This window comes from Typopeltis vanoorti, chromosome 10 (assembly GCF_054136105.1).
Source record: "Typopeltis vanoorti isolate ZY-2024b chromosome 10, IOZ_Tvanoo_1.0, whole genome shotgun sequence".
NCBI classification, from domain to species: Eukaryota; Metazoa; Arthropoda; class Arachnida; order Uropygi; family Thelyphonidae; genus Typopeltis; species Typopeltis vanoorti.
The window spans coordinates 29,698,542-29,718,449 of record NC_143558.1 but is presented as its reverse complement, the minus strand read 5'-3'; the positions used below and the strand labels follow the sequence as shown (position 1 = coordinate 29,718,449).

At 33.5% G+C, this 19,908-nt stretch overlaps 1 protein-coding gene across 1 annotated transcript in view; it reads left to right on the top strand.

The window, feature by feature from the left end:
- LOC150102287 (putative methylmalonate-semialdehyde/malonate-semialdehyde dehydrogenase [acylating], mitochondrial) overlaps positions 1 to 19,908 on the top strand; it is a 110,703-nt gene that overhangs the window by 31,941 nt on the left and 58,854 nt on the right. Inside the window, exons 5-8 of the mRNA XM_090399642.1 lie at positions 2,278 to 2,356; positions 6,260 to 6,414; positions 16,437 to 16,584; positions 17,574 to 17,638. Coding sequence (XP_090255768.1) covers positions 2,278 to 2,356; positions 6,260 to 6,414; positions 16,437 to 16,584; positions 17,574 to 17,638 — 447 coding nt within the window. The remainder of the gene's footprint in view (positions 1 to 2,277; positions 2,357 to 6,259; positions 6,415 to 16,436; positions 16,585 to 17,573; positions 17,639 to 19,908) is intronic.

Sequence of the window (19,908 nt, the reverse complement as noted above, 5' to 3'; positions counted from 1 at the left end):
GGGTTTTCAACTCTGTTGTGCGAGGTCAGATTTCTGTGGTTTGATAAGATGGATATGGTCTTGATGTTCCAAAATGCATTTATGAACAGATCTACCTGTCTGTCCATAGTAAGACAATTTACAGGAGCATGGAACCTCGTATGTGCCAGGTAGCATTCAGAGTTGAGAGTTTGTCTTTAGGAGAAGGTAATAAGTTATAGATCTGGTTGATTGGTTTGTAGGTAGTAGCAAGTTTGTATTTCTTCATAATTTTTGAATGACGTTTGGAGATGCCTTTGACATAAGGTAAGGGAATCTTATGGGCTTATTCTTGTCTAGGTTGGTGTGTGGGGAAGTGACTGATGATTTTTTGAGTTGTTTTAAGATTGTATCCATTTAGTATGGCTGTATTTTTGATTATTTCTAGTTCTTGGTTTAGAGATTCTTCAGAGGAGCAGAATATGTGCGCTCTGGCAACTAATGATTTAATGATGCCAAATTTTTGAGATGGATGATGAGCGGAAGAATTGTGAATGTAGCGACCTGAAAATGTCCGCTTGCGATAGACAGAAGTGGAGATGGAACCATCTTCTTTTCTTTGGATGTGTAAATCCAGAAAGGAGATACACCGTGGAGATTCTTTTTCTAGTGTGAATTTGATGCGAGGATGAAGAAGATTTATTTTATCTAGAAACAGGTGTAGTTCTTGTTTGGAATGACCCCAGACAGCAAACACGTCATCAACATATAGCCAAATTTTTGGTTTGGGTTTAAATGTGAAAATTTTTTCTTCAAGGTATTCTAGAAACAGGTTGGCTAAGTTTGGTGATAAGGGAGACCCCATTGCTGTTCCTTCCTCTTGCTTGTAAATTTTCTCTTTCCAAGTGAAGTAACCAGACGTAATAACAAATTTGAATAATTTAACAATATCAGATGGAAATTTTTGAGTTAACAAGACTACCATTTCCTTATGGGGAATATTAGTGAAGAGGGAGACAGTGTCAAAGCTAATTAGCATGTCAGCTTCCAACGGTTGAATGTCTTATTTTTCCGTGAAACTCTGTTTAATTTTTAATTGATGAGGCTGAGTTGCCTATGTGAGGACAGAGAAAGTTAGATAAAAATCTTGATAATTTGTAAGTCGGGCTGCTAATAGAATTCACGACGGGTCTGAGTGGAACGTTATTCTTGTGAAGCTTAGGTAAACTGTATATCCTAGGAAGTCTAGCATGGTATGTCCTGAGTTTTTTTATTGTTTCTTTATCTAAGGAAGTGGTTTCATCAAGTAACTTGTTGAGCTGTCTTTTTGTAGGATCGAAATACATATGCCAAACAAGTTTGGCATATGTATTTTGATCTTGGAGTAGTAAATTCATTTTTTGGTCATATGATATGGTATCTAGAACAGCAGTGGTATTACTTGCGGGAAATTGTTATACAAAATTGTGTAAAATAATTTTTTTATATATGTTAGCTTGTAATCTTTTTTTTCCCCTCCAGATATTTTAATTTAATTCTATAACACGCTATTGCACGCATATTCGGATTCCATTGTAATCATACGCCCTAACTGTATGTTATTCCTAGTATTGTTTGAATTAACTGTACTGATCCTAAGACACTTAGGATGAAATGTTTACTTATTAAAATTTATTAATGTGGTTATTACGTGTGTTTGTTTAGTCATGAATTCTCCACAAGTTTCATTGTGCAAAAGAATGGTAATCTTGGAATTGACAGAAAGTAGAGAAAGAAACCTATTAACATTAAATTTGGATTATCAAAATAAAAATAATATTGTTATAAACCACCCTACTGTGGAAATACCATTGTCATTGCCAAGAAGATATCTCTGAATTAGATGCAATTTTTTCAAAGAGAAAGAGAGAAGTAATTAAAATAAACAGTGACCATTTATTCTTAATTAATTCTCCTTATTTTGTGTATGTATATATATATATATATATATATATATATATATATATATATATAGTCATTTTTTCCTGTGCACATTTTCTGTAGATATTTCCAAGATTACCATTCTTTTGAATTAGCATTTATTATTCCTTCACTTTAAATCTGTTATCATGAGTGCAGCAGACACTTTGCATCCATATTTGTATGATAGGACGAAAAGAGGAGATATGAATTTAAAAAAAAAATATTACCCATTTGTGTATTTATAATTACCATAGAAAAATGCTAAGTGTATATTGTTAATAAATATTAAAAACTCTGAATGTTGACTATGAATGAAATACATTAAATATATTGATGTTTTTATTTTTCTTTCTAAAGAAAAGGCTTGCTGAAAACATTACTCTTGAGCAAGGAAAGACATTAATTGATGCAGAAGGTGATGTCCACAGAGGATTACGTAAGTATTTTGTAATGACATTCTTTTTTGTATTATGTCATTTGAAGTTAAATCATACACTGATTGATAAAAATTAGTAATTGAAAAACATAAAATGTATGTGTGAGAGAGAATTATTCCATAGCAAATGCATAAATTTGAATAGAAAATCAGATATTTCAGTTATTCGTAGTGCTTTGGCTGTCAACTTTCTTCAGAATAAATTACTAGAAAGGTCCATTCAGAGATTCATAGCACTGTAACGAATGGTGGGGGTCCTACGTTATTATACCTTATTAGTGTACTGCAATGTGATGTAATCTTTACCTTAAATCTTTTACACTTTAATTTTTGCTCTATTTTTGTAATATATTCTTTATTCTTTATAGCAGTACATTTTTGCTTTCATAACCTTTCTTACTTATTCTGTTGCATACTATGTTTATCCACCTTTCGTATTTACTAGTCGTATGCCTATGAACACTGGAAAATTTATTTGTTAAGACTGCACCACCAGTATTTCTATATCGGCATAAGACTCAGTAATGCATCCGGTAGATCTCTCTCTCTCTTACTAGCATAAATTCCTTCAATAAAGTTTACATAAACAGTCGTGGTTTCTCAAGTACTTAAACTACGTTTTTAATGCCTTAGTTGTTTCCCACTCACAGGTCCAAGTTTATTTAGAAACAGTGCATTGTAAATTAAAAGATCAGGCGGTACTGTATATAAATATAACATTTATTTACATTAATACAAAAGTACATTAATCAAAAGATAGGGAGGTTACTCTCTCTACCTATCCATTAGATTTTTAGCATAAAGAAACAAACTTTCCCTTTTCAATACTAAATTATACAATATAATTTACTCAATTACTTCTCCATTTATTAAATCAAATTATTGAAACTCTAATTTACTCACAAAGAAGTTAGCTAGCTATGCCAACTTATCTCACAAATTATATTCCAAATGATAACAAATCAGAGGACTCTCTTATAGACACTTTTTATTACTATTTCTTATCAGTCCATCTATCACGTATCTCCTAGATTACGAAAAGGAATGTACAACAAAAAATGGAACAAACTTACAGAGGCTTTGTGTCGAACACTCATCCAGAGGTCTTGCAGCAAAGTCCCTATGCTTTTCCTTTCATCTCGGGTCTTAGACTTCCATCTGGAGAGTTTTGCATCAGGGGGCATTTTGTCGGGATGTTGGTGTGCTTTGGGCTGCAATTTTCCGGTACTCGAAAAGCTTAGGTAGATCTCCCGCTGCAATGACATCCAACCGAAACTGCCTCAGGTATTTACATCAGCTGTTCTCTCGTCATTCCCATTCTTCACCTCTGGCTTGGGCTCGCCGTAATGTCTGGTCCTCTGGATTCTACTCCTGGAACTTCTGCCTCTAACTGCCCACTACGATGTTCGGCTCAGTCCCGTTTTATTTCACGTTCTCCGGGACCTTGCATGAAAGGCTGTAATCCCCGAAGAATTCGGCACAACTCCTTGTCTTTTGTTAAGACCGACCTGTTCTTTCTTCTCCTCCGTGCACTCCTTTAATCCTATCTTTTCGGGCAGTGGAAACTTGTCTGAAACTTTCCGATATCTTTGACACTAACCTTTGAGGGTGTTTGTACGCAGAGCTCGCAAACAACTTTCTTCTGCCCTTATACAAAGCTATTATACAAAGTTCCAGTGGCAAAGCATTGTCTTTGTTTTTGACATTCTAGAAATTTTTGTTAAAGCAGTAAGTACAGTCAATTTCCATAGGGTTATTTACATTAATATTTAGCATAAAATATATAGAGACATACAAGGTTATTTTTGTAACAATCTCATGAGACTTGACCTCTGTAAAAATTGATGTCAAGTGCTTTGGTATTTCCAAGTTACATAGAGTTTTACAGCACCATTCTATTATAAAGGATCATCATTATATTGAATCTTTTGCTATAACAAGATACAATTGTATATGAGTTATCTATATATATATATATATATATATATATATTGATCAAATTTGGCAAATTTTTGAAGCATAGTTTCATATAGGTTTCATCAAATGCCTTCCATTAGTAAATTATGCTATTTTAAATGATGATAAAATATAATAAGCTGATAATAATTTGACGAGCTGTAAATAATTGATGATAATTAAAACAATATATTTTTCTTCCTTGCTACTGATAATCTGTATCATACAAAGGACATTTCTGTACTTTGGCTTCTGTTGCTGCAAGAGTTGCACCAACAAATCCATAAAAATCAGTGTTGTTTCTATAACTGCAGCTGTGCTAGATAGGCATAACCATAGTGCAACAATAATTGAAATGTACATTCACTTAGCATCCAGAAAGCAAATAAGTAATTGCAGATACCAGTGAGCCAAATTCTCATCCAATAGAATCCATCTATCATATCTCAAGAGGCCTTGAGGTACATATCGGGAATCAATAATGTGATGATATGTACCTCAAGATCCTTTGAGATATGATAGAATACTGTGATAGTACTATGTAATTAAGTTTGCATTATTATTATTATTAGCTTCCTATCAGCAACTTTCTCTCAAAGTAATCTGTTATTTGTGAGGTCTTTAATATTGTCAGATACAGGTACAACATAATGATTTGTCTGTTCCTGATGTGCATGTTAAGTGAGATTAATTAGATCACTGTAGATTAGTTCACCTCACACATTAATATCTTCGTTTTTAATATGGCTGCCATTGATGTTATGTTTTTATTCTCCTAATTTTGCTTAGTAAATATTTGATGAACTCATGTTCATCAAATATTTACCGACTCCCTGACAGAATCAGTGACCATTTCCTGTAGATTTTGCCACTGGATCACCAAGGTTTGTTCTTGTTCTTGAGCTGATATTTTTTCCCCATAATATTTGTATATTTGAGTTTGTTCCATTGAAAGCTGTTTAACTTTGTTTCTTTTTAAAATTTTCATACATTTCATTTCAATGTGATATTCATTTTTATCCTGTTCCAAATCAAATGTGATCACATCCTCAAATTTCTGCATATGCCAATATTTTGACAGTGTTCAAGATATCACTATTACAGTAAAATAATCAATGAGCCTTTTCTTATTTCTTGCATGTTTTTCATGTGAATTTGTGCACAAATTTGTTAATACACAATCTAAGTAATGAATAGTTCATCTCCTGAAATCCAACAGTTGCTTACAATAATTATTAGCTTTGCTCCTTTCTCTAGATTTTTTCAAAACATTTCTATATGTTTGGAATTCAATTTCTTACTCTGCTTTTTAGATCTCCAACAAGAACTAGTTTGCCTTTTTATGTAGGTCAGTTCCCTTTCTAATGACTAGACATAAGCTTACAACTTCTATTTTTAAAAATAGAATATTCTTGATTTTTGACGTTCTTCAGGAAATCGATTTTATTTATAATACCTTTCTTAGAGAAAAACTTATTTCACAATATGCTTATTTTCAGTGCTTTTGAATTTTTAGGAGTGGCTCCATAGTGAAACTGGATAACAACAGCACTATTTAGAAAAAAAGACTTGGGATTGAATCTTGCATAACTTGCAAAGATTCTTTATAATGACATTTCATTAAAGTTCAATTAGTCTGTCTCATCTGGAGATGGTGAGAGCCCTTTTTTCCTCACAGAAAACAGACAAACCTACCAATATTGTATTATATTTGTTAATCATGAATATATATTTATCAGATATAATACACTTGCCTAAATAGCCTTAGTTACTATGGAATAATTCAGATCAATTACGAGCTTCATGAAAATGCTTCAAAGTATGCCTGTACTATCAAAATTTTCATACAGACATACTAACAGTAGTTATAAGTGTAATAGGTAGAGTATGTTTTATTTATGATTCATTTTTCATTACAAGGCAGGCACCATTTATTCTTTATTTCAGAGGTGGTAGAACATGCTTGTAGTGTAACCTCTCTTCAGTTAGGAGAAACCTTACCTTCTATTGCAAAGGACATGGATACAATTTCTTATCGAACACCTCTGGGTATTTGTGCTGGTATAACTCCTTTTAACTTTCCTGCTATGATTCCTCTCTGGGTAAGTTTTGTTTCTATAAAAAGGAAGTAATAATTTTTTTTAAGCTTTAATAAGAAGTACTCTGAACAGATTGAAGATTTAGAAAGAAAGTTACTGTTGAATTTGAATATGTGTTGATTGTAAATTTCTGAAAATATATGTAAAAAAGATGACTTGTTAATATATAGAATGAAGAGTGCAAGTGGAAAAAAACATATCAAGACACTCCAGCATTACTTGCAGAATTTGAGAACAAAGATTCATGCATGCTATCACATGCAATGAGTAGTAGTTAGAGACATAATCATTTAATCTAATTGCTAATGATAGAAGATTACCTAGAAAGTCTTTATTGCAAATCTTAACAAATGACAGGCTGTTAGCTGAGTGGATAACATATCCATTCTCAATAAGCAGGCTAGCCTATTTCTGTATGGATATTATGGGAGTTTTTGTGAATGTCTTTAGTCCAACAGTGATAATTACTAATGTACTTATAGGCTTACATCCTTTTGTGGGCAGGACTCACATAGAAAAATAATGCCTTAGAGATTTAAAGAACATCACTTTGAGTACTAATTTCTGCAGTACTTGAGAAAGGAGTTTAATAAGTTGATTAGGTGACATGGTGTTGGTGAGTTCTGAATAAATCCTGTGCTCCCTTTTTTAATTAATGGCAGAAATTGTTGACTTTCTAAGCTGTAGGTTAAATTTTGCTAGAATAGAATGAAAAAAAAGAAGTTAATTTGCATTTAAACTGAAATTTAAGTGGTTTATAGAATTAGAACAGTAAAGACAACAAATGAAATTGACAGAATGAGGTAAAAATTTTCAAGCCAGGAAGATCAAAAAGAGATTTCTTATGCTGTAATCTGGAGTATCAGTCAACACCTGGTGAAACATGACCTTTGTCATGTTTTGCAAGGTGCCATCTTCAGTCAGGTGAGGAGAACCTTATGAACTTCATTGATACAAAATTGCAGTCCTGTATTACTTTCTACAAGAAAGATGTCACTTCATTTTCCCTTCCTTTGATGAAAGCAAATCTCAGACAAGATAATCAGTTAAACTAATCTGCAGGCTGGCTGCAAGATAGTACCTGGGACTGAATTTGATTTATTTTATTTGGTCCCAGGTTTTACCTGCCTGTTTTCATAGTTTTATATTTTTATTGCTAATTTTCATAGCTAATTTGTTGCAATTATTATCCAGTTAATTAAGGAATCTGCAGACTTGTTCTGGATTTATTTTGGAATATAACATCATCTGCATACAGTAAAGAACCAAGTTGAACGTCTCTGATTCTGAATATCAGATTTATGCCACTTAATAACTGATCCATATAACAGATGGTGAATAATAGTTGAGATAGCATGCATCTTTGTCTTATACTTGATTTTACATCAAACCTTCTTCCTGTGCCTCCTTCATTTCTAACGGCTGAGTAGAATGATGTTTCTCCACATCATTCTACTTCATATAGTGTCTTTTAAGATTATTTTTGTGTTTAGGATTGAAATACTATAGCTATTCCTTCCTTTTTCTGATCATTATTGCCTGAATATAACATTCCGTAGTTGTTATTTTGAAGAACCTCACCTCTTGTTCTCTTCTTTGTTTTGATAACACTAATTATGTTAATGTGGGACGTATCTAATTTTTCCATTGATGTTTCTTATGTTCAGAAATTCAAGAAAGGATTGATAAAATTTGCCAAGGAAGGACCAAAACTAAATCCTTTTTTAACAGGTCCTTTTTTTAAATATTGAAATATGCAAAAGAAAGGCATTATACATGTTTATTTATATAGTGTTCTGCTTTGATGGTTAATATATAAAAAAGAGTTATTTTTTATTTATTATTATTTATTATTACACAACTCCTCCAGGGAGTCCAAAGACTCATCGAGGGAGGGTATCTACTCTACAACTCTCCGTCTCCACCAATTGCCACTACCTCCATCATCTACACTAACGCCATCTACCGCTGACTACCACTAGTATTTTCACAGACAAACATCCATGCCCACGGCAGGATTCGAACCCATAGCCTTTTGGCTGGAGAGTGGATATGCTATGCTAACCACTCGGCTAACCAGGCTGGCTGGTTGTCATTTATCACATTTGTTGACATTTATCATTAAGATTCTGCTAATGAAATATTGATATGATTTTCAGTGTTTTACAAGTTACAAACAGTTTGCTCTAATTTATTGTGCATTATTGCAGTACATGATTAGTACTCATAATAGTTCTTTTGTTGACATATTTCTGTTAAGATTTTTATCTGTTTCAGGTAATGAATATTAGAAGTTTGACTTATGTACTTTAGATCCTAAATTGATTCCTTTATGTCTCTTTTGAAAAATAGCTGAAGAACTTGACATTGTTGTCATTGAGAGGTAATCTCATGTAGCATGAGCTCTTAAACAGAATGGTAAATGAAAGGTTAGTAAAACAGATGTTTGATGCCAGGAAAAAGACTCAAGTGGAAAACCAAGATCAATCTTGATCAATGTGTCAATCCAAGATCTAGTTGGATTGACACAGTTAGAAGTGTCTTAGAAGACTGCAATATAAGATCTGGCAATATTTCAGTCCTGAAAGATAAGATTTTAATGTGGAGAAAAATTTTGAATATGAAGTTAGTCATAATGTGAAGTTCTCACAGTGTACTTTCATAGTATCTCTGTACACCTCTTGAGCATACATAAGAATGAATGAAGAACAGTTCAACATTATAATTGATAAAATAACTGTTATGGTGCCCTAGGGATGGATTTAAAGCAGTTTACATTTAGGCTGCAAGTGGGTTTTAAAATTTCTTAACAAGAAATTATATTCATGTTTTTATCCTTTACCTGAGTGTAAAGGATAAAAACATGAATATAAGTATATGGAGGCAGATGACTTCACGTCAGATTGCCCCAGAATCCCATAATGCACTGTACATTTCTTTTCAGCTGACTTGTATTGCCATACATTATGGGAAAGGTAAGGCGAAGACTTGCTTTTTTAGAAGATACCAAACATTAGTATATCATATACCAATCTGTAACATATTCAAACAATATAAAAAAAAGTGGCAGATCTATGCAACAAATAGATCTTTCTAATAGAGAATGTTATTAACATTCTACATGTTAAACTATGGGGTGTCCCAAAATTCACGCAAGATTTAAATTTAGCGCCATTTGTGCGGTAAAGTGTTGCCAACGAGAAAAAAAAGACAGCGTGACAGCTGATAGTTCAGGGTTATTAAAAATGGAGCGCTACACGAAAGAACAACGCATCATCGTTGAGCAATATTTTAAAAATAATGAAGGTTTGGCAGCTACAGTTTGCAATTTTCGTACAAAATATGGTTGGAATAGTGATTTAACTTCATCAACTGTGAAAAAATTAATTAAAAATTTCAAGGAAACTGGATCAATTAGTGATCTTATACACTCTGGCCGTCCTTCAACAAGTCGTTCAACAGAAAACATCGAAGCAGTTCGTGAGAGTGTTGCTGAGAGTCCAGGAACATCAATTCGGCACCGTGGTCTTGAATTGGGCATTTTGAGAAGCTCTCTACAGCGTATTCTCACAAAAGATTTGCATCTTTATGCTTACAAAGTTCAATTGACTCAAGAACTGAAGCCTACTGACCACACACAGCGAAGAGAGTTCGTTGAATGGATTATGGAACAACAACAAGTGGATGCTTATTTTTCGAACAAAATCATCTTCAGTGATGAGACTCATTTTCATCTTGATGGCTTCATTAATCAACAAAATTGTCACATTTGGGGTTCAGAAAATCCATGAGTGATTGTTGAGAAACAAATGCATCCACAACGTGTCACTGTTTGGTGCGGATTTTGGGCTAGAGGCATTATCGGTCCATTCTTCTTCGAAAATGCGGCTGGTAAGGGAATAACAGTTAATGGTGCTCGCTATCGCAACATGATAATCCAGTTTTTTGTGCCTAAATTGCAAGATATGGATGTGGACGACATGTGGTTTCAACAAGATGGTGCCACATGCCATACAGCCCGAGAAACAATTCAATTGTATCATATACATAATGAATGATGATTTAAAATTTATAACAAATTAATGAAACTATTCATCAAGTACTCAGTATTTTAAAGACATGTCAGCTCATTATTTTAAAAATGTTCCAATAAGCCAATAGAAGTTCCACAGAATGATAAATAGTGCTACAGCATTATGGTTGAAGAAGTTATTTATTTTTATTAAATAAAAAAGACTCTATTTTGTTCATTCTGCAGCCACTCACCAACTAGTGAAATCTACTCCCCACTAACAAGTGGATGAGTAGATTCAGTTGAGCACTGAATACGACTATAAATCAAGTGCAACAAAACAGCCGCATGTAATAAACATTTTTATTACACTTAGTCATTCTTGAGTCAGTTTATTCACAGCATTACTCATCTTATCAGGCAGTTAGTTAAACAAAAACCTCACCTGGGGAAAATCATTACTTATCATGAATGGGCACATGACTGGGGATGTCGGTTCGAATGTAAGGTTGGAGAAACAAAGATGGGATGTAGAATTTATGTTTTGGTGGGGATATATTGTTTGAGGTGGAGGAAATAGATCTTGGGGTGATAATGGATAAGGATCTAAAATTTAGAGAATACACATTGCCAAAATTGTGAGGACAACACAAATTCTGGGAATGATGCCGAGGATACATGTAGAAGTAAGGAGATTCTTGTTCCATTGTATAAGGCCTTGATTAGGCCACATATGGAATACTGTGCAGAGATTTGGTCACCTAGTTTTCAAAAGGATGAAGAGATGTTGGATAAGGTCCAGAGGCAATTGACTAAAGTAGTTTCTGATCTCTGGAATGTGAATATGAGGAAAGGTTGAGAAGGTTTAGAAGTCTAGTGGATCGGAGGAGGAGGGGTGATATGATAGAGATGTACAAGTTGGTAAGGGGTTGTCACAGGATAAGTAATGAAGAGGTTTTTCATAAAACGGTGGGAGATCAGGGGAGAACCAGAGGTCATCCCTTGAAGCTTTATGAGAAGGGTGTGAACAAGAGAGTGAGAAGCAGGTTTTTTGCATGCAGAATTGTGAATGATTGGAATCATTCATTACCTTGCTTGAGAGTTGGGTGTCTGCAGTGAATTGGAATGTGTTTAAGGTGTGATATGTTGAGCTGTGTGTATGAGAAAGGGACCGCCTAGATGAGTCTTTGACTCCATGGGATCTTAGGATAGTAATAATATAATAAACCAGTAGCCAACAGACTTTCATGTGGTAATGTATGGTGATGTTATTATTTTTATTTTTAAATTTAGATCATAATTGCTAACTTGTTGGTAAGAAAAAAATTATAATTTTAATTTTTCTTAATTTTACAATTTTAAAATTAATCACTTGATCTTCAAAATGAAAACCAATATCAATCCAAAGTTTTAAAACACTTTTAAGAAATATAAAAATGAGGAAGCAGTTCAATGCAATTGCTGTCCAAAGAAAATTTTGTGTAAGGAATCAAAACATTAGTGGATTGATAAGACATTTAGAATGTATGCACAGATTACATTTTAAAACAAGGGCTAACAAAAATAAGGAACCTTCAAGTAGCTCAAAATAATAACGCAAATCAGTTCATTTTAAACTGTTGTAAAACAAGAAAATTATCATCATCCTCCTTATCAAATTCCTGACATGTACCCTCAAGAGGTGTACAGGATATGATAGTACTACATGAACAATTTACATCATTACTAACTTCCTATCTACAATTTTCCTCCAAATCTGTCTGTTACTTGTCAAGACTCCAACATTATCAGATCTTATATTTCTATCGTCTAAGGCACTTTGTACCGTATCGATCCACCTATATCTTGGTCTTCTTCTGGGTCTTTTTCCTGCCAACCTGGCAAAGAACACTTGTTTTGCTAATCTTTCCTCGTCCATTCTGTTTAAGTGACCGTACCACCTGAGATTAGCTCTGCTAACGCATTCCTGGATGCTGACAATGTCAAGTTCTTTCCTAATATTGTCATTTTTTTTAATATGATATTGCCATTGATGCCATCTGTTCACACCTCTAATCTTTCTCAGAACTCTCATATCTGCGGCCTTTAGTCTTTGGTCAAGTGTTTTACTTCTGACCCAGCTCTCAGATCCATAAGTTAAAACTGGTTTAAACACTGTCTTGTATACAGCTAATTTAGTGTTCCGACTAATTTCTCTCTTATTCCATATGAATTTATTCAATTGACTTCCTACCATACCAGCTTTGCTGATTCTGTTGTCTATTTCTATATTTAATTTACCATCTTCAGTAAAAATCGTGCCTAAGTAGCTGAAATGTTTCACTTGTTCCACAGGTTCCTCGTTCACAACACAGTTGACATTTTCAACAATTCTACCTATTTTCGTTGTCTTTATCTTTTTAATGCTGACCTTCATGCTATATCTGTTACAACAGTTATTCAATTTAGTCAGGGAATCTTGCAAACTTGTAGTGGATTTATTTAGAAGTATAACATCGTCTGCATAAAGCAAAGAGCTGATATTAACATCTCCAATTCTGATATCATGTTTAATACCACTTTCCTTCATAATGTGATCCATATAGATAATGAATAACAGAGGGGATAATGTACATCCTTGTCTCACACCAGATTTAACATTAAACCATCTTCCTGTACTTCCTTCAATTCTAACTGCTGACTTACAACTCAAATAAAGACTAAGTATTGCTTGATATAATGCCCCATTGACACCATATAACTGTAGCATATTGAATAGCTTCTCTCTTGGCACCTTGCCATATGCCTTTTACAGATCAACAAAACTTAAATACAGATCTTTGTTATATTCCCATGCTTTCTCGACTATTTGTCGTAAAGTGAAGATCTGATCCTGACAGTCTCTATTTGGCATGAATCCAGCTTGTTCTTCACCAGGCTTTTCTTCCACAATTCTTCTCAACTGTTTCTCAAGTATAATTGCATAGATCTCGCCAGGAACACTCAGTAGGGAAATACCTCTGTAATTCTCACATTCAGTTTTATTTCCCTTTTTATATATGGGTACTATTAGAGCTCTACTCCAATCATCGGGAATTCGTTCCTCTGTCCAGGCTTTCTGAACTATGCAGTGCAGCCACTGTAAGACTTTTATACCACCATACCTCAGCATTTCTGGTCGAATATCATCTACTCCTACTGCCTTTCCACATTTCAGGCCTTTGATGGCGTTTTCTACTTCAAGTATGGATATGTATTCCTGACTGTATGCCTGTTGAGTGTTTTTTACCACTTTGCTATCACTGCTTGTTTCGTTTAGCAGTTTTTCAAAGTAATTACTCCATACTTCAAGGATATCTTTTTCTGCTGTTCTCATGTCACTTTTATCATCTCTAACTCCTTTTATAGAGTGCTATAAAAGGAACCAAACCTTGGAGATTCAGTGGCAAACTCTGCTTTCTTCAGAGTTTGCCACTGAATCTCCAAGGTTTGGTTCCTGTTCTCAAACTCTTTCATTTTTTCTTCAATAATCTTTGTGTATTTTAGTCTACAGTTCACATCTGAGAGCTGCTCAACTTTTATTCGCTTTAAAACTTTCTTACATGTTATTCTTTTCAATATGAAATTCAATTTTATCCTGCTCAAGACTAAATAGTGATTGCTTCCAATTTCAAATCCTCTGTACACTCTGGTGTCCTGCACCAGGGAGAAAACATCACTCTCAACAATAACATAGTCAATGAGACTTTTCTTATTCCTTGCCTCTTCTCTCCATGTGAATTTGTGCACATTTTTATGTTGGAACATGGTGTTAGTAATAACCAGTCCATGTCCTGAGCAGAAATCCAACAGGTATTTGCCATTATTATTAGCTTTGCTCTTTTCTCCAAATTTTCCCAAAATATTTTTGTATGTCTCACAATCATTTCCTACTCTGCTATTTAGATCCCCAACAAGGACAAACTTTTCCTTTTTCATTATGTCAGTTGCTTTTTCTAAAGCCTCAAAAAATTCCTCCACTTCTACCTTAGTAGAACCTTCTGTGGGGCCATAGGCAGAAATAAGTCTCATTGTCCAATTCCCCATTCTGATATTTGCCCACATCACTCTACTTGAGACTGCCTGCCATTCAAGAAGATTAGCCTCGTATTTTGTATTGAATACTATGGCTACTCCTTCTTTTCCTTGATTGTCATTTCCTGAATATAATGTTTTGTATTTTTTGCTGAGAAAGATCTCACCAGTTTTTGTCTTTTTTGTTTCAGTCACCCCTATTATGTCGATCTGGTACTTATCTAATTCTTCAACTAGCTCCATTTCTTTGCCATTCAGGCTTCTTATGTTGATAGTACCGATCTTTAACTCTGGTGATGTTGAGTTGGGGTGTGCTTTCAGATTTGTTCCATTAACTGACTTTTCGCTGTTCGCCCTGGTTCCCTGGCGAAAACAACGGGGGCCTTATTTAACCAGGCGACGAAAATTAAATGAGAATTTATCTAGTTTGTCCACCAAAAATGGAATCTCAATTCATACAATTGCCAATAGTTATTTTATATGCAAATTAATATCAAAGTAGAATTATGTATTACCAAAGAACAAGTCTTCAAGTTATTATTGTGTAGGCCTATGTGGAGGTATAACATACTAGAAATGCATTGCTGGTATTCTTCCACATGAAAGAAACAGATGGTATAGAATAATTTATTGACTGCTCATCTAGTTTCACGAAAATACTTGTTTCACATTATCAGAAAAAAATAAGTGAAAAAACAGATTATAATATGTAATATACATAATGAAATATTTGAAAACAGGAATAACTGTAAATTTTGTCTGTGAATTAAATGCATACTTTCCATTTTTTTCTCTCTCACTGTAATGTGGCACTTGTCTTTGACAGTTAATTGTTAAATATTCTTCTTGTTTGAATTAGTTTGCTGTAATGGTCATACTAATAATGGATTATATCATGCAGTCCAAAATATGTTTGATTTTTAACTATCATAGAATTTGTTTTCTATTGTATACTATGTACACAGTAGTGTACTATGGACACCATGTATATTAATAATATATACATATTATTAATATATATTATCTGTATAATATGTATATGTATGTATATATATATATATATATATATCTGTATAATTTATTCTTCTAAAACAGTGGGTCTTAACCTTTTTAGTGATCAGCACCCCCTTGAATCTAAAAATAAGTTATCGCATTGCATTGAAAAATGTGTTTCTATTTCTTTATTTAGGAAATTACATCTATTGTAAGATCATTTATTTATTGAAAAATAAACACATACATATACATACAAAACAATATCTCAATTTTAATTGCTATGTTGTTGTTTATTCATAATAATACTTTTGAAGCGAGGCTCCTTTTTTGAAAGAGCCACACGTAAGTCATCACTTGCATTTAAGCGATTTCTGGCTTTTGTTTTTATGTGCAAAAGTGATGAAAATCCCATTTCACACAGGCAGGTGGTGACAAATGGTAAAAGTGTCTGCAATGCTGCTTTTGCCAGCTGTGGATAAGGTTCTAACTGTGTACACCAGAATTGTTAAGTCCAGTTTTTCAAATTTCATTTGAATACGTGCATTGGCTCGTATTTCAATAAGATCATCTTTTATTAAATAGCTGTTCTCCATTGAATCTGGGTCAAAATTTAGAAACTTCTCTCACACCCCCTGGAAATGCTTTCACGCACCCCCAGGGGTGCACACATCTCAAGTTAAGAACCACTGTTCTAAAAGATAATTTCTACTGTTACTGTAGATGACATCATTTTAATGGCAAGTTGTTTGGAGTATTTTGACATAAATTATATATAAGACATCATGAAGAATGTAAGAATACTATGTGTTTGCTTAAGAAGGATTAATTGATTGCTATTCTGAATTGTTGGTTATTATCAGTTGTTTTGAAGATTCAGAACTATAAACATTTTAAAATTTGATTAACACAAGACACCTCCATTTGTCCATTCCTTAAAGCATACTTTAAAACAATTTTATTTTAGATGTTTCCCCTGGCTTTGGTGTGTGGAAATACTTTTGTACTGAAACCATCAGAGAGGGATCCTGGTGCCTCAATGATTTTAATTGAATTATTAAAGGAATGCGGTGTTCCTGATGGAGTTGTTAATGTTATCCATGGCCAGCATGAAGGTTATTAATATTTTTCTAATTATTCTAATTGAAAATTTCATATTAATGCATTTAGTATTGAATAAATAATTTTTTTAATATATTTTTTATTTAGTAACTGCATTTTCTCTAGTACAGTATCCATCATTATCCCCATTTTAAAGCACTTCCCAAAGATTTAGACCTGTAATTAACAAAAAATGTTTTTCTCAGATGACTTTAAGAATTCAAGGCAATTATTTTTTTAGTTAGTTAATTTGCATTTGGTATCACTGGATGCTGTATGATAACTCTATGAGGATTAATGTTTTCCTTATTTTGGAAAGTTTAACACTTCCACATTTATTCAGTTTATTCTGGTTTTTGAGGGCAGCCGCAAATTCAAATAAGTCTCACTTTTAAACTTGTTGTGATAGAGAATGGTGTTTTTTTTTTTGTTTTTTTTTCCCCTTTTGATTCTGGGTATATGGTATCTAAAGTATAGTTTGCCAGACCTGACTATCTATAGTCATGGTTACCAATGTACTTTTTTTTCCCATTGTCTGTGGACATATTAGTAGATTAGTTACTATCCACATGTTCTTCCATGTAGATGATGGCCAGTATTCTAGTTTGTTCATGATAGGCCAGCTTATAGGAACAAGGAACTCTATATACACCAGGAACTTAAAGAGAAATGAATTAGTTTTTAAGGGAATGGATAAGGGTAGTCTGCAAGTGATGTTTGAAGCCAGTGCAGAGGTTGTATTTTTATTTATTTATTTATTTATTTTAAATTCTGGCTGTGTTTCAGACGCACCCTGTGCATAAGGAATGGTGATAGCATTACTAAAATTATTCTGAAGAGAAGGTCAAACATTGAGGTACAGGTTAACCTTTACAGATATTACCATTAAAATTTGAGACTTAAAAATTTTTAAACATAGTCATGAATATTGCTACATAATGTTTTATTTCTGTTTCTATATTTTTCCTGCCATATATAGTACATACTTTCATTTTGTTTATAGCTGTAACATTTATCTGTGATAATCCTGACATCAAAGCAATATCTTTTGTTGGATCTGATCAAGCTGTAAGTCAGTTTTTTTAAATAAAATTCTTAGTTCAGAAATATTCCGAAAGCAATTATTGTATGGAGTTCTGTTAAAATATATTAAGCATGCCATGCTTTTTTCTGTTATAATTTTTCATTTACTATTTTTTACAGTAATTTTTTGTTTAAGGATAAATATGCTGTGATGAGCATCAGTAGTGTATATTCAAGTTTTTTTGTTTGTTTAGGAGTACAGAAGCTAAGAATATTTAGTGACTTGGTTTTTTATATTTTGAATTTTCTGTATGTTAATGTATATTAGTATAGACTAATAATATATGTTAACATATATATATATATATATATATATACAGGGTGATCAAAATTAAAGTATCCCCGTTTAAGGCCTTGTGGAGCACCACTCAGTGATCCAAATGCTGTGAAACTTTGCAGGAATACATGCGGAAGCGATGTGTCATGCAGAAGCGATGTGTCATGCAGAAGCGATATCTAAGAAAAAAAAGTAGCTCTGAAATTCACCGCTGGGGATGCTATATGATGCATTGAATGTAGATGTAATTTTGTGTGTGTGTGTGTGTGTGTGTGTGTGTAAGAAGGAGAAATGTAACACAAGCATAAATAACACATTTTTATTCACTTCCATTATGCACTCATGGGCTGTACTGTTCAATGTGCTGAATTTCCCCAGTATGCAGGCCCGTTCCATACTGGGCTGCAATGAACTCAGGTGGCACAATTTAGGGGCAGTATAATTGAACATGTTCATAAAAAATAGGGAATAAATAATACACTGAAGGAGGGGCACAAAAATTTTGCACCCAGGCAGCGCAAACCCACAGAATGGCCCTGCCGATATGCCACAAACTGCATCGTTTGCATAGTATATTCAATGGCAGAATGTAGCTGGTCGAGACTGATGTTTTGCACATACTGTGTTATGCTGTCTTTCAGTGCTGGCAAAGTTATCAGGATGATCTCTATAAACCCTGTCTTTGAGAAATCCTCACTACCAGAAATCGTAGGGGATCAAATCACGTGGACAAGACTGCTATGCAGTGGAAAATGCACAGCTGATCACTCTGGCTTCTATGAAATATTCTCAAACTTCCTGTACAGATCGACTGATATGTGAAGGGGCCCCATCCTTCATGAAAATGACTGAATCCATGCACAGACAAACAACCAAATTGTTTATCATATTGCAATACCTCTTGGCAGTAACCGAGCAGTTCACAGGGCCTGACTGGCAAATGTCCTGAAAGAAGAATGGTCCAATGATAAATGAACCTATAAACCCACACCAGACAGTAACTTTGGGTGAATTCAAAGGAATTTGTTGAATTGTATGTGGGTTTTGTGTAGCCCATACTTGGCAGTTGTGGATATTCAAAGCTTCATTCAGGTGAAAGTGAGCCTCATCTCTCTCTCTCTCTTTCTACAAAATAATCCACAGCCACACAGCATTCAACTCCACTCAAGCAAGGAATGTTAAAGAGAATGTTAGTCAACTTTCAATCAGCACTGTTATTCATGGCCTGCTCCACAATGGCTGTAGCAACTTCATTCACTTGTGAAATGATTGGTTTGCAACCTCTGCCATATATATATATATATATATATATATATATATATATATATATATATACACAGGCATACCTCGATTAATAAAGAGGATGCATTCCACGAAATTACTTTGTTAAGCGATACTTCTTTCTCAGTTGTAAAAATACTATGGCCATAATAACGATATGTTTATACATAAAGAAAATGAGACTTTTTTTTTGAAAAAGAAAAGCTTTATTAAATAAAAAGTCAATATTACATACCAAACAAAGATAAAATCATGACATTTTAAAATATACGAATCTAAAGTTGATTGTTTATGCTTTTTTTCTCTTTCATTTAATAATTGCCTATACGGATTTATTGCATTTGACACTGATCGCTTAACAATAACACTTCTTCCTAAATTACGATCATTTTCACTGAAAAAATTTCAAACGTTTTCAACCTCATTCAAGCACCTTTTTAAATCTTTGGTTGCTAACACTTTTTTGGTAGGAACTTCTTTAATTTTGTCTTCATTTTCTTTGGCTCTGTTGCTAACAAGTTTTTCTAAATTTCCACTGAAAAAACAGCTTTTGCATTTAATAAATTTCTTACATCCTCTTCGTAGACATTTTCCAAACCTATTGATTGAGCCATCTGTATAACTTCATTTCTAATCTTTTGAATGTTATTTCCTTCTTCTAGTGCAACTTCTTGCCATAATTTGTGCCAAACTCCAT